This window comes from Thunnus maccoyii, chromosome 12 (assembly GCF_910596095.1).
Source record: "Thunnus maccoyii chromosome 12, fThuMac1.1, whole genome shotgun sequence".
NCBI classification, from domain to species: domain Eukaryota; kingdom Metazoa; phylum Chordata; class Actinopteri; order Scombriformes; family Scombridae; genus Thunnus; species Thunnus maccoyii.
In genome coordinates, this window is record NC_056544.1 from 1,980,599 (window position 1) to 1,994,068 (window position 13,470).

Here is a 13,470-nt window from a genome sequence, read left to right on the forward strand (position 1 = left end):
AACACTTCTTTGTTTAGTTTAGTTTTTAATTAGCTAGTAGTTAAAAGTACATTGTCCTAAATAAGACTTTTAATTTGACAATAAATAAATAAATAAATAGATAGATAGATAAATTTCGATTCAAGGTCCACTTACTAGATTTTGTCTGGAGATTTTGGTCACATTTCATATCTGCCCACCTGTCATGTGACCAAAGTTACATACGTACATACTGAAGATAGCCCTTTTTAGTGTTTCAAAATAAGAGCTGAAATGATCTGAAAGATTTCTCTCTTCAAATTGTATCTTATAGATAAAAATATGTATTATTAATATCATATATTGTAATAAGTTGTGTTTCCTGAACTGGAGGAGCCAATGGGGAGCAAAGATTTGAGTGCAAAATGTAAAATACAATGCATGTGTGTGTATGTGTGTGTGTGTGTGTGTGTGTGTGTGTGTGTGTGTGTATGTCGAAATTCTTAGAAGAGAAAGCTTTGCTTCTGTATTGGCACTGATTTCAACAAGTAGAAACATCAGAACACAGCACACAGACAGTTATACAAACGTATTGATTTATTATCTGTTTGCACAGCACATACACGTCAACACCCGCACGTGGGTTGCACTTCTGTTTGGTGAAGAACCACAGGGGAGGGAACCACATCCCCTCCACTCACAGAGCAAGTAAAACTAGTCACGTGGAAGGTGAAGACATGTAAATATTGATGTGGAGTTGGGTTTTCATGTGAAAACAGTAATATCAATAACTGGATGACCTTCCACAAGTTCTTAAAGTGAAGGTCCATATCCATCTGCTGTGTGTGATTATTATGTAATTCACAGTATGAGAGTCAAGAGTGTTAACAGTCTTTTCAATAACTTCATTAGAGTAAAGCCAGCTATCCTGCTGCAGCAGAAATATCACATGGACTTGTGCAAAAGAGCATTCCTTCATTTTTTTAATAGATCTGTATTAAGAATGGTATCTTCTTATAAAGTTGTAGTTCTGTGCGCACTATCCTGCAGTATGCAAATGCACTTCACACCATTAAACCAGCCACAATGTATCTTATTGTGAAGCAGCTTATCTAGTAATAACGATACTGAGAAGGCAGATGTACGCTGATATAAGGGTCGGCACTGGCCAACAATCAGATACGTCTCCAGTGAAATGTTAACTGACAACATTGTATGAGAGGGAGGCACCCAGAGAGAGCAAACTCCAAGGTCTACTATTACATGATGAATTCAAATGATAGTGATTACAGAAATACATCCATTGATTAAGAAAAGAGCTTAGTCATGTTAACCTCAGCATTTATACTTCACAAAATTGATGAGCTGAAGTGAAATGACAGTGTACCAAAAAGAGCATAACAGATGAGCTTATGGATTTACAGAGTTTTCAATATGCTGTGTAGGAAGTACAGAGACAGAAAATAGGGCTGGACTAATGATCTCAGTATTTCTGAAATACTGGCTATGGCCCTGTCTGAATCAATCACAGTGAGGACTGTTTTTATTAAAAATATAATTAAAAGACATATTTACTGATATAGTGAAATGTATTTATATCAATCAGGTCCAAATACTCAACTGAAAAACAGTTGGCAGTAATGTAATGACAAGATTTTTTGTAAAGGGCCCAATTATGCAATAAACTATTTCATGTTAAATAACATAAATTTGTATGGTTCTAGGTCTGTCTTTCCACAGGAATTGAAGATGCTACTCTGCACTTTTACTCTGAAATGCCGTATGACTGGTCCAACAGAGACAGAAGTGTTCGGCACAACACTATTAGAAATACATTGAAGACAAATGTCAACCACATGTGCAGAATACATATTCTCAAGCAGCAAATTAAAGCATAATAAGCAACGAAAAATATACAGTTCAGTCTATTTACATAGCAAGGCTTCAACATGAACATTGTTAAATATACACTATGTACAATATGTACAACAGTCACTCTGCAGGACAAACACAGAGCCTAGAAGTCTGATTTCAGTTTGTACCTGAAATCTACATCATATGTTGGCTGGAGGATTCCCAGGCCAGCACGGGACTGGTCAAGAGGTGGAACTTTGATGGCAGGTTCCAGTAGTTCCATGTCAAAGTACGCCAGCACCAGAGTGAGGAACTGCTTGATCTCATAGATGGCGAAAAATCTGCCGGGGCATTTAGTGACCCCAGAGCCAAACGGCATGTAGAAGTAGCGCAGACGGCGGCCACTGCGGTGGAAGGTGGTTTTCTCCTGACCCTTGTCATCCAGGAACCGGTCAAATTTATACTCCTGTGGTGAAGAGGAGGGGAGGGGGGGGGAGGGGGGGATTATTAATGATTGCTCTACCTTAATTGGTATTCTTTGACTTTTTTTTGTTAATGCTATTACTGTATTATTCTTTAACTTATCATGCTTCTTACATAGGGGTCCTCATAGATCTCTGGATCGTAGTGCAGCATGGGTGGATACAGGGCAATGACATCATCCTTCCTTATACGGTAAGCTTCCTGGTTATCAAGGTGAAGCAAAAAGTCCTCCTTGGCAATACGCACGTTCATGGAAGCGCTGGAAAGCCTCATTGCTTCCTTTATGATACTGTCTGTAATGAGAGAGGACAAAAATTAAGAAATCAGGTTAAAAATAATTATTGTTTACATTTAAAATCAAACATTTATACCTGCACATCAAGTGAAAAATTCAGTGCATAAACGACTGTGGCTTGTTGTATGTCTGAGCTAAATTTAGCATTTACTTATTGTAGGAGTAACTTCTATTTTCCACTAATCTTACCCAAAACAGGCATGTTGTCCAGCTGATCTCTGGTCAGGTTGAGTCTGGGGTCACTGGGGTCAACTGTCAGGCCTGAGTCCTCCAGAATTTTCTGCACCTCCTCACGAGCTGCTTTCATAGCATCTGGACTCCTGAAAACAGATACAGGAGTCTCTCAGTTTCTTAGTCATGTTACTGTCACTGTTAGGGATGTGCTATATTGACATTATTTACTGATATATGATAACATATCTTGTAATGGGCAATTTCATTGCATTATCTCTGTTTGTCCAGTTTCCTGCGGTGGAGTTTACTTGATCGATTGTAACTGTGACACTTGGTGCAGATGTAGAATGAAAATCATGCGAATGTCCACTTTCTGACTGCACTGTTTATGTTTATACATTTAAAATTGGTTGTAACACCTGAATAAAATGATATAAAATCATGGCACACCAGCCTAGCATAGTTCCACTCTACCTTCCCATATGCGCTACACTCACACAAAGAAGATGCAGCTGAGATGCCTTCATGTTCAGACTTGTTACAAAACCATAATACAACTCTGCTGATCTGCTCCACATTGCACACGACTACTTTCTATCCCAACAATCTTCTATCTACCTCAGCTGCATGGGGAGAAAGGCGTAAGAGATCCACAATCAACTGTCTGAAACTGATGAATATTTAGTAGTATGATGCAACAATTCTGGCTGCACAGTACAAAGGGTAAGGGCTGATGGATAAGATTTAGACAAGGTGTGCCAAAGGATATTTCTTCAATATTTTGGTGGATTTGTTTCCTAAGTTATGCTTCTACAGCTGCTGTCCAATTAGCACTAGTCTCTACTGTAGAGTAACTTGCTGTACATTGCTCTGAGTTGAGTTATTCTGAGTGGTTTGATAGAAAAGCAATGTTAGCTAGGTATCTAGCTGGCTAAATAGCCGGCTAATTTGGCAAAGCAACTCATGTTGACCTTACATGGTACTGCTGGCCAAACTAAGCTGATTGTTGGTGTGCACATCATGTTTAGCTACAGCGGCTAGTCTGTAGGAATGTCTACAAAACTATAATTTGTATAAGTATAATTTATATGACTAATTTTCAGCCAGTAACATTAGCTACCCTAGCCAAAGGCCAAGAGCTGTGTTCTCAAGGTTTTAATTTATGACACCTGACAACTGACACGAGCTTGGCTCAATTTGTGATTTGTTAACATTGTGCTGGCAATCAGACAGTAAAGCACTGTTAGAGACTGCAAATGTTTTCTTTTGTTATTGTTTCCCTCATTACTGAATTTTCTCAGCTGTCCTGGCAACTGTTAAGGTCTTCCAAACATCGAAAGCTTCTCTTTTGCAGTGATCAATTATGAGTAGCTAAAAGTTGTAAACCTGTCTGCCTTTAGTTTTACAAGTTCTTGATTTACCCCAGATTACATGGCAAATTATCAAATTAGTCCTGTATGTTCAATTTGTGCAGCAGATGAACTGAGTCAACTGACTGTTTGTTAGATCCCAGCCACAGTCAGAGTTGGAGTTTACAATCCCATTCCCTGCCTGTTTAACTGGCTAAATCATAGTCACAGATCACATAGGAATGAACCAGATACCATAGTTCAGACATCTATTGTGGCTACCTTCTGCTTCATATCTTGAGAGGCCACACAGTAAATAAAAAGCAAACTATAAGCATACCTGATCATATAAAAAAGACTCCAGAAGGTAGCCGGCAGGGTGTTAGCCTGTGAAGCCCAGAGCAGTGCGACGTGGGTCCTGGCCTTGCTCACGTCATTGAAGGTAGATAAGGAATCATTCAGGATTATCCTCATTGAGATTAGATCAGACACATTCTCCCTCTTGGACAGATTTTCAGCATTCATGGTCTTTGCTAGGTTCTAGATAGGTACAAAAAACATTCATATACATGGGTTTCTCTTTTTCATGTCCCTGTGTTAAGCAAAGCTACCACCACAGGGGGTTTATTTTGTCATTTCATCTCATGATACGAGTGTGTGTGTAGGAGAAGCCCACTAACCTCTCTTGCACTGTAGGCGCTCTTGAAGACATGAATGGGAAGGCCAGCCACCAACGCTGGGAAGATCTTATCAAACTCCTTGAAGTTCTCCAAAGCATTGAGCACCAAGGCTTTCTGAGCTGCCTGCCGAGCGTGACATTTATCCTCGCCAAACTCCTTACCAAACAGTGTCAGGTAGCCAGACTCAAACATCACCTGGAGGACAACACAATAGATGGAAGAAAGTCAGGTCTGTTGAAAATGTTTCTTTGGAATCGAAATCCAAATGATGTAGGCTATAGAGATACACACAGAGTACACAATGCTCAAACTTGAATACACTAAATCTTCCCACAATCTAATACAGACATAGTGTCAACTATCCACTGCAGGACCCAGATAACAAACTACCCCTTTTATTTCCTGACCTTGTAGCAGAAAGCAAAGATTCCTTCCACTTCCCAGTGGTCCTTGCTGGGGCTGAGCGTGTCCGACCTTAGCATGACGTCCTGGAGGTGCCCCATCATGGTCTCTATCAGGGAGGGCAGTGCCTCACCCTGCAGGGTCTTCAGAAAGGTCTGGTGGAGATTTTCTGTGGTGTGGCCATGGCGAGGATCGAAGCTATCATGGCCAAATGCCTAGTGGGGGAATAAAGGAAGGGTTAGGACATCGAAGAATTCACTGATGACACACTAAAGCGCTGTGTGAAACAAGAGATATAACTAAACACATTACATGAATGATAAAACACAAATCAAATAAATTCACCTTAACAGATGTAGCAAAATGGAACTTTCTCCAGTCCAGGTGTCTGCCCTGTCTGATGACTGAGTGGTAAGAGAAGGGGTCACACAGGAAGTGGATGTACTGGCCTGCAATCTTGCAGGTGAAAATGTGGCCATACTTCTTCTGCCGGCTGCGGAGGAACTGGAGAGGGTTGGCCCCGAACTGCAGAGCACAACCCAGATAGGGGATGAAGCCACTTTCAACTGCAGGCTCACCAGGCTGCCTGTGGACATTAATGGAGGGGATAGGAGGAAATCAGGTAGTGTGAAAGTGACAAAGTCAAAGTCAAAACCAATGGCCTGTGACGGAAGGTCAACATGTTTTCTATAACAGGGCTTAGTGGGTTGTTTCGACAGGGGTTGGTATTCACAATTACTATATATTTAATCAAAAATAATAACTCTTGGTGTGCCCTGGTAACTGGAACAACAACAAACCATTCGACTCCAGCTTGGGACCTTTGTTGCATGTCATAACTCACTCTTTCCCCTTGTTTCCTGTCTGCTTCTCCACTATTATCTCTCCATTAAAGACCAAAAATGCCCCAAAAACACATATTCATAGGAACAATAGCTACCTCACAGAAGCTTTTACTTTTTTTCACTTCCCAGTGTAATTCGACAATGTGCATTTTTCATGAAACCACAAAAATATTCTTGTTTGTAAATAATTCAGGTAAATAGATTTTAAAGTTTTAAAACCAATTTTTTAAAATTAGTTTTATTATAATCATTAGTTTTAGCAAAGATGTGAGATTTATTTGTATTTATAAATTTTATCTGAAAACCTAGAAATGACCAAATATTGACATATGGATACATGGTGGTTGGTGTTTAATTGGTTTTTATGTGCAATGTCACGTCACTCTTAACTTTGCTTCTTAACTTTTGATACTTAACATTTACTACTTTGTACTAATTATTTTTACTCTCTTTTTTTGTTTGTCTGTTTTTATGAAGAACTTTTTAACACTGTTTTAAAAAGTGCTATACAAATAAATGGTATTATTATTAGTACATGGTTTTCTCAAGACAGTGATGCCTTGTTATTCTAAAGAGCAAACTGGGGTTTACTAAATGACTGTGAAGTAAGATTGGGGCACCCTGGTAGCATTGGATTTAAGGTTGCTGACCATGTAATCATAACATCCAGGGTTCAATTCCACTGTAGGATCTTTGTTGCATGTCATTCCCCATCTCTTGACACTCATTTTTGGTTGCATCTCAAGGCATAAAATGCCAAAAAATACCAACAACCACAAAATAGATATAAGAATAATATTTTAAAACACACATTCCTAACAAAGAAAACCAGGATACATCTTTTTTTTTCTAATGACAAAAGTTGATGATACCCATATTCATTAAAACTCATTCAGTCCTTATCAATGGGCTCTGAAGTTTCCATGTTCCTCCCAACAACCATAACATTTCCAAAACATTGCAAACCAGTTACAGTTGTTATTATAGTTACATACCAGACCGGTATAACACACTTGTAAACCAGATAATTCTTCATAGCATATACATTTATATTAGAAACTTCTAATTGTGTTAATCCAACTAAGAAGTATCATCATCATTTAAAAAAAAAAAGAAGTCAGTTAAATCTTCATTCTGAATACACATGGTCAGCAAGTCCTGACAAAAGGTTTGACAACAGCAGCTAACACTGACAGCACACTGGTAACAATGTTTGTCAATCAACAGCATACCAAACAAATTGTGTCATCTTTACAAAAGCTTTTGTTTGTTCAGTACACGCTACATGCATATTTCTGTCATTGTGGAGTAGTTACATAATTAGCCACATGCATCATACATAGTGTTATTGTTTTCCTGGAAAAAAACTACGTCAGAGCTCAATTTAATGTGCATCAGGAGTTTTTTATTATTGTTATAGACATGCGGTGAAGGTAAAACACAGCTGCTTAAAAAAGAAATGCTGCACACAGTACAATTCTGTTTACAGATGAACTCTATAGTCTTACCTGCGTCGTGTCCCCACAGCGAGCCACAGAAGGCAGCAGAATCCAACCAGCACTGCCCAAATCAGAGCGATGCTTATTATCATGGTGATGATGATGTTGATAATGGTGATGAGAGGAAGATCCAACACAGCAGGAGGCTCACTAACACTGATCTGAGGCTCCACACAGATCACACTGACAGGCCTGTGATTAACTAACAGTTACCTGTCTCATAAAAATCAGTCTAAAGAATAAAAGATGTCTCAAAGATGCTGTTTCAGATTCCTAGAGTTTTCCAACCCAGACATAGTAAATGCAAAGTGACACTATCTGTTGCTGCAAAATGTGCAAGCAACCTGTGACTGTGAGCAGTGTTTAAGCCAGTGTGATGACATGTAGCGCGTGGCAGGTTTTTATAGCTACTTCAGCCAAGGGTTGGAGTGATGTCACTGCACTGGAGAGACAAGCTGCAAGGGAGAAAAGCGTCTTTCTTTTTTTTCATGATTTGTTGTGCAACAAAAGAGTCATAAATTAACCCATCTGCAATGACGTTGTTTCAGATAACTGCTTGGTTTTTTTGGAAGAAATGGGAAGGTGATGATTTAGATCTGTGGTCAACATTTGTCGGCTGATGATAATTTCTACATATTCTGGTGGTGATTTACAACCTGCAACTATGATTGTGAAAACTGAGCAGGAAAGGAAAAAATTCAGATCATTTCTCATGAAAAAATAAAATAAAAAAAATCATGTGTGTAAATTTGCATAAACATAAATAGAATAGTCTTTAAGTGTTATAGAAAGCATTGTTTTGATTCCAGACACTCTTTCAAATCATTTCATTTCAAGTCATTTTGTCACAGAACAAACAAATTAAAGGGTGTCCTCTTGTGAATTTCATTTGAAATCCACGAGAGAAGTCTAATCTGTAAGCCTGTAATTTCACAGGGATTTCTCTAGGAAACAGAATTCCAAGCGATGTGTATGTATGTGTGTATGTGAGTGTGTGTGTGTGTGTGTGTGTGTGTGCATGTGATGGCCTTGACTGGAGTCCATGGACAGTGTTACCTGAAGGACTGCACAGTGATAGTGCATCTGGGTTGGTAAATACATTCAAGGTCTTTGCTTTGCTCCTGTTTTCTGTGTGTTTGTGTTTGTGTGTATGTGTGTATGGAGGCATGAGCAAGAGCAGGAATGTACATTGCTAGCACCGTTCTTACACCGTGTGTAAGTGTGACCTGTTAAGACTTGCAGTTGTGCCAGGGGAGATGAAATCTAGTTCATCTAGAATGAGAGCATTAAACGATAGAACAATACAACGATAACACATTACATTACAGCATTATCATCATAGGCAAATTTTGATAGATGTCAGAAGGCTGGTGGGGGAGTGAGAGTGGTAATAAATTAACCACTTGGGGCTCTATCAATTCTATGATCACAAAGAAAAGGAAGCTACAAAAATTGCTGCTTGCTCTCACTTCTGCTCTTCACTTCTTCCTCTCTTCTCTCTCTCATTTCCGCATTTTCTGCTGATATTCTTGTTTTTCTTCTGTGAGAAAAACTATGAACAGCAGCTCCTGGATAGTTATACATGACTGGGACAGCATTTTTTTTGTAGATATAGTAGGCCTGGGCCTAGCAACAGCACAAGCCCGTACTGCAGTGACTGGAAACGTGGCACTTCACTAAAGCTGATTAGCAGCAGGATAGCCCTCTTCTCCACAAATGACTACCACAAACTTCTAAAGAAGTTTAAGATTGCAGTGCTGGAAACCAAACTTCACTGGTTAGAAGTTAACATGGAAGTGAATGGACTATGTGGTAACGACACCACTTTACCATGGATTCAAAACAGTGGACAAGATTATGCTAACACACAGTTTAGCACCAACAAGACTACCAAAAAACAGGAGGGCTATGTACTGGGTGATAAATATGTAAGTGGTAGTCCTCCCTGGAAGTCTCTTGGAGCAAAGCCTAAGAGTAAATCATTTCCCTGGGAAATGTGAGGACAAGTAACAGGCAGAGCACAGCACCCTGAAATTTGTGATGTGACTGGCTGGCCTATATTGTCATCCAGGCAGAGCACCTCCTCAACCCCTGTTCTTAGTAGGACACAGCCATGGACATCTGCAAAAGGGAGAGCTAGCAACAAACCTCCCCATTAACCAAAAAGTGCAATTGGAGAAATGATTTGCTTTTGCAGGACCCTGGATTTCCCTCTGATGACCTGGATAACCTCTCATCTTCACACAGCAGGGTAAGAACTGAGCTTGTGACTTACATCATCTTGTAATGCACCTGGACACATCATCAGTAATGTTGCCTGGGGTCACTGGGTGTTTCGGGTCTTTCAACAATCAAACACCCTACCCCAGGCGACCCAGTGGGGGTTGATCAAGCCCCAGCTTGTGTATATAATTGTGTAAATAATTGATTTTAAAATACTACTGTTGGTTTATAAAGCACTGAATGGTTTAGTTCCAAAATACATTTCTGATCTGCTGCTGCTACGTTATGAACCCTCCAGACCTCTCAGGTCATCTGGGAGAGGTCTGCTTTCTGTCACCAGAGTCAAAACTAAACATAGAGAGGCAGCATTCAGGTTTTATGCTTTATTGCTATCTGGAACAAACTTTTCAAGTGTGTCTTAAAACGACAGTCAGGTGTCCATATGAACACTCAAAGAGGCTTTCCTTGCTGTAATCATTCCTCCTGTTCATACTGGCTTTTAAGAGATTCCCTTCAAATGTGCTTTCAACGTAAGTGATGGTGGCCAAAATCCACAGAGTGTCCACACAGTCATTTAGTGCAGCATTTAAAAGTTGATCTGATATCTAATATGAGACTTCAGCAGTCTGAGTTAGTCAAATCAAGTGGATTACTGCAACATTTACAGTCTTTTTGGCATCAAATTCCCTCTTTGTGCTTCTTCTAACAGTGTTTCCCTGTTGAGCTGCAGTGGAAGTATAGTAACATAAAGATGGACTTTGGCACTAAAAAGACTGTAATGTTGAAAGATATCTACTTGATTTGACTCATTTGGACAGCTGAAGCTTCATATTAGATTCAGATAAACTTTTAAATACATTTTTGCAGAGAAGGAGCTAGACAGCTAGACAAGTCCTGTGCTGATGTCCCAGCTCCAATGTTCACAACCAACTTTCTGGTCCAGTCCGTGGCCCCGCATGCTTCAAGTGGACCACAATTGTCCCTGTGCCAAAGATTGCCTCCCCTGCCTGCTTGAATAACTACTGCCCAGTTGCCCACACCTCAGTGGCCATGAAGTGCTTTTAGAGGTTAGTAAAGGACTACATCTGCTCCTCTCTACCACCCACCTTAGACCCCCTGCAATTTGCCTACCACCCAAACCAATCCAAGCATGGTGCCATCTCTGCACACCACACTCTACCACCTTGACTACAGTGGAGGGGACTATGCTGAATTGCTGTTCATAGCTCAGTGTTCAACACTATTTCCCCATCCAGGCTGGCCAGTAAACTGACTAACCTGGGTCTAAACATCCCTGTGTTCACCTGGATCCTGGATTTTCTCAATCTCAGGTGGTCACAGTGGGCAGACACACCTCCAACCCTCTCACCTCAGCATTTGGGGGCTCCAAGGTAATGTGCTGAGCCCTCTGCTGTACTCCTTATACTCACAAGACTGCATAGCCAAACAAAGCTCGAACACCATCATAAAATTTGCTGACCCAGTCGTAGTGGGCCGGTTTCAAGCGATGATGAAGCAGCCTATCTGGAGGAGGTGGCAGGCCTGTCGCAGCGGTGCCAGGTCAACCACCTCTCACTGAATGTCAGTAAAACCAAAGAACTGATTGTGGACTATGCCAGGAAACGACAGAGATCTTACACCCCACTGCAAATCAGTGGGACTCCAATCAGTGGAAAGGGTGAGCAGTTTTAAGTACCTCTGTGTGCATATTACCAAGGACTTAACATGGACTACACATATACTGTGATAGCAAAGGCAAGACAGCACCTGTATCACTTCAGACAGCTGAAGAAATTCAAGGTCTCACAAAAAGGTCCGCTATCCTTTTACTCTGCTGCAGTGCAGGGCATCCTGATGCCTGGTATGGGAACAGCTCCTCCTTATTAGTTATAATACTGCACATATATAGCGCCTTTCTAGTCTTCGCCTACTACGCCTAAAGCGCTTTTACACTATCAATCTTATCAATCTATATTTTGTATATTTTGTTTACAACTGCTATGTTGTCAATAGTTTTATTGTTTTTATTGTTTTGTTGTTGGCTCTTTCATTCACAGATATATAGGTATAGATTTTGTAAATATTAGCTTAGTTTTTATAATTTCTTGTACTTGCATTGTGCACTACCTGGGAATTGACACAACATTTCATTATATGTACTTATATGCATATGTGACAAATAAAATCTTTTGAATCTTGAATCTTGAATCTTGACATGACATCATGACTTTGGGAGGACCTGTTTTGGGTGCCCCTGGTTCTGGAAGTAAAAGTCCCATTCATTTTTATCCATACATAATGTTAGTTTATTACAGTTAGAGCTCTTCTACAGCTTGGATAGACATGAAACTCTGGCTGAATCATCAGTGCAAAAAATGAACTGCCATAAAGGTTATATTATATGTACTTGGCCCAAGCCTGTGTACCCACAGGTGCATTTCAGTAAGAAAGATCCAATCAAAGAGCTTCAAGTTCTGTGCTGCTGTGCAGCTAATGGCTAAAGATTATGCTGTTAGCTCCAGAGATCCCTAATATCCTGGATAAGCTCCCGGGGCTGCTGCGCTGACCCCTGTTTTCTGCCAAACAAGTAGTCAATCATGGGGGGACAAATGATGCAGCTTGACAGCAGTCTGAGCTGACAAAAAAAAGATTTTAACAACCTTTTTAACTTTTTAAGTTGTTGTGGAAAGTTTGTTTTTATTTCTTGTCCTATCCCCACACTGGCCCATGGACCAGGGTGTTTCAGCAGACTCCTATTTGTGAGTGACCACATATATATTTTATTTGATATTTGTTTTAAATTATAGTCTCTGTTCATTTTTCTATGATGTTTAACAGTAATATTGTTTTAAAGGATGGCAATGTGAAGACTTTTGTTCCATCATTTAACAATCACTGCTCCTTGGTGCTGGATAAAGTAGTTCCTTTCAAGCTTAGAAAGATCACATCCACAAGTTCATCCCCATGGATAAATGAAACAACCCAGAGAGGAGTTTGAAGTACACAAAGACCTTATGGCTACCCACAATGACGTGGTGAAGGCTGAGAGATCTTATTTCTCTAATATAATATCTTCCAGCAAGAGAAATCCTAAAGTCCTGTTTGATAGAATAAACAATATTGTTTCTCTACGCGCTCCGAATTTGCCAATTTTCTCTAACAGTGACTGCAATAATATTCTTAATTATTTTATAGATAAGGTTGTAAATGTTAGGGCAAACATCTGACCCTCATCCAGTCCACTCACTAGTGGTTCCTCTAACGAATCCATCTTGGATGTGTTTTGTCCAGTCTCTATAGATGATGTTACAGCCTCATTAGGAAAAATAAAATCCTCTTCAAGCCCACTAGATGTTCTACCAACCTCTCTGTTCTTAAAGGTTTTTAAATTCATCAGTCCCAGCTTATTTAATATTATAAACCACTCTTTCTTATCAGGGTTTGTCCCCTGCTATTTTAAGCAGGCTATTGTTCAACATTTGTTGAAGAAAACAAACCTGGAACCCTCCCTGCCAGAGAACTATAGGCCTATTTCTAAACTCCCTTTCTTCTCCAAAATTTTAGAAATGGTTGTTGAAAAGCTATTTGTTGGACACTGGATTTGCACAGGGTGTTTGACAAATTCAATCTAGTTTTTGTAAATTACACTCCACTTAAACGGCTCTCCTTAAGGTTTCAAATGATATCCTAATGGCTGCAGATGCTGGA

At 39.9% G+C, this 13,470-nt stretch overlaps 1 protein-coding gene across 1 annotated transcript; it reads right to left on the reverse strand.

The window, feature by feature from the left end:
• Positions 1–596: 596 nt before the first annotated feature.
• Positions 597–7,631, reverse strand: LOC121908876 (cytochrome P450 7A1). Its single transcript, XM_042429165.1, has 8 exons — positions 7,549–7,631; positions 5,541–5,781; positions 5,201–5,410; positions 4,794–4,988; positions 4,454–4,653; positions 2,780–2,910; positions 2,410–2,588; positions 597–2,278 (listed from the first exon to the last, which is right to left on the reverse strand). Exons 1-8 carry the CDS (start codon positions 7,629–7,631, stop codon positions 1,976–1,978), a joined length of 1,542 nt encoding a protein of 513 aa, XP_042285099.1. The 3' UTR covers positions 597–1,975.
• Between the last annotated feature and the right edge of the window lie 5,839 nt (positions 7,632–13,470).

Bases quoted from the DNA above. Each gene is read 5' to 3' on its own strand.
- LOC121908876 (XM_042429165.1), bottom strand. From the start codon at position 7,631: ATGATAATAAGCATCGCTCTGATTTGGGCAGTGCTGGTTGGATTCTGC. The intron at 5,411-5,540 runs GTGAATTTATTT...TTCCCCCACTAG, and splicing joins ATTTTGCTACATCTGTTAAG to GCATTTGGCCATGATAGCTT. The intron at 4,654-4,793 runs GTTAGTGGGCTT...GTACCTATCTAG, and splicing joins GCGCCTACAGTGCAAGAGAG to AACCTAGCAAAGACCATGAA.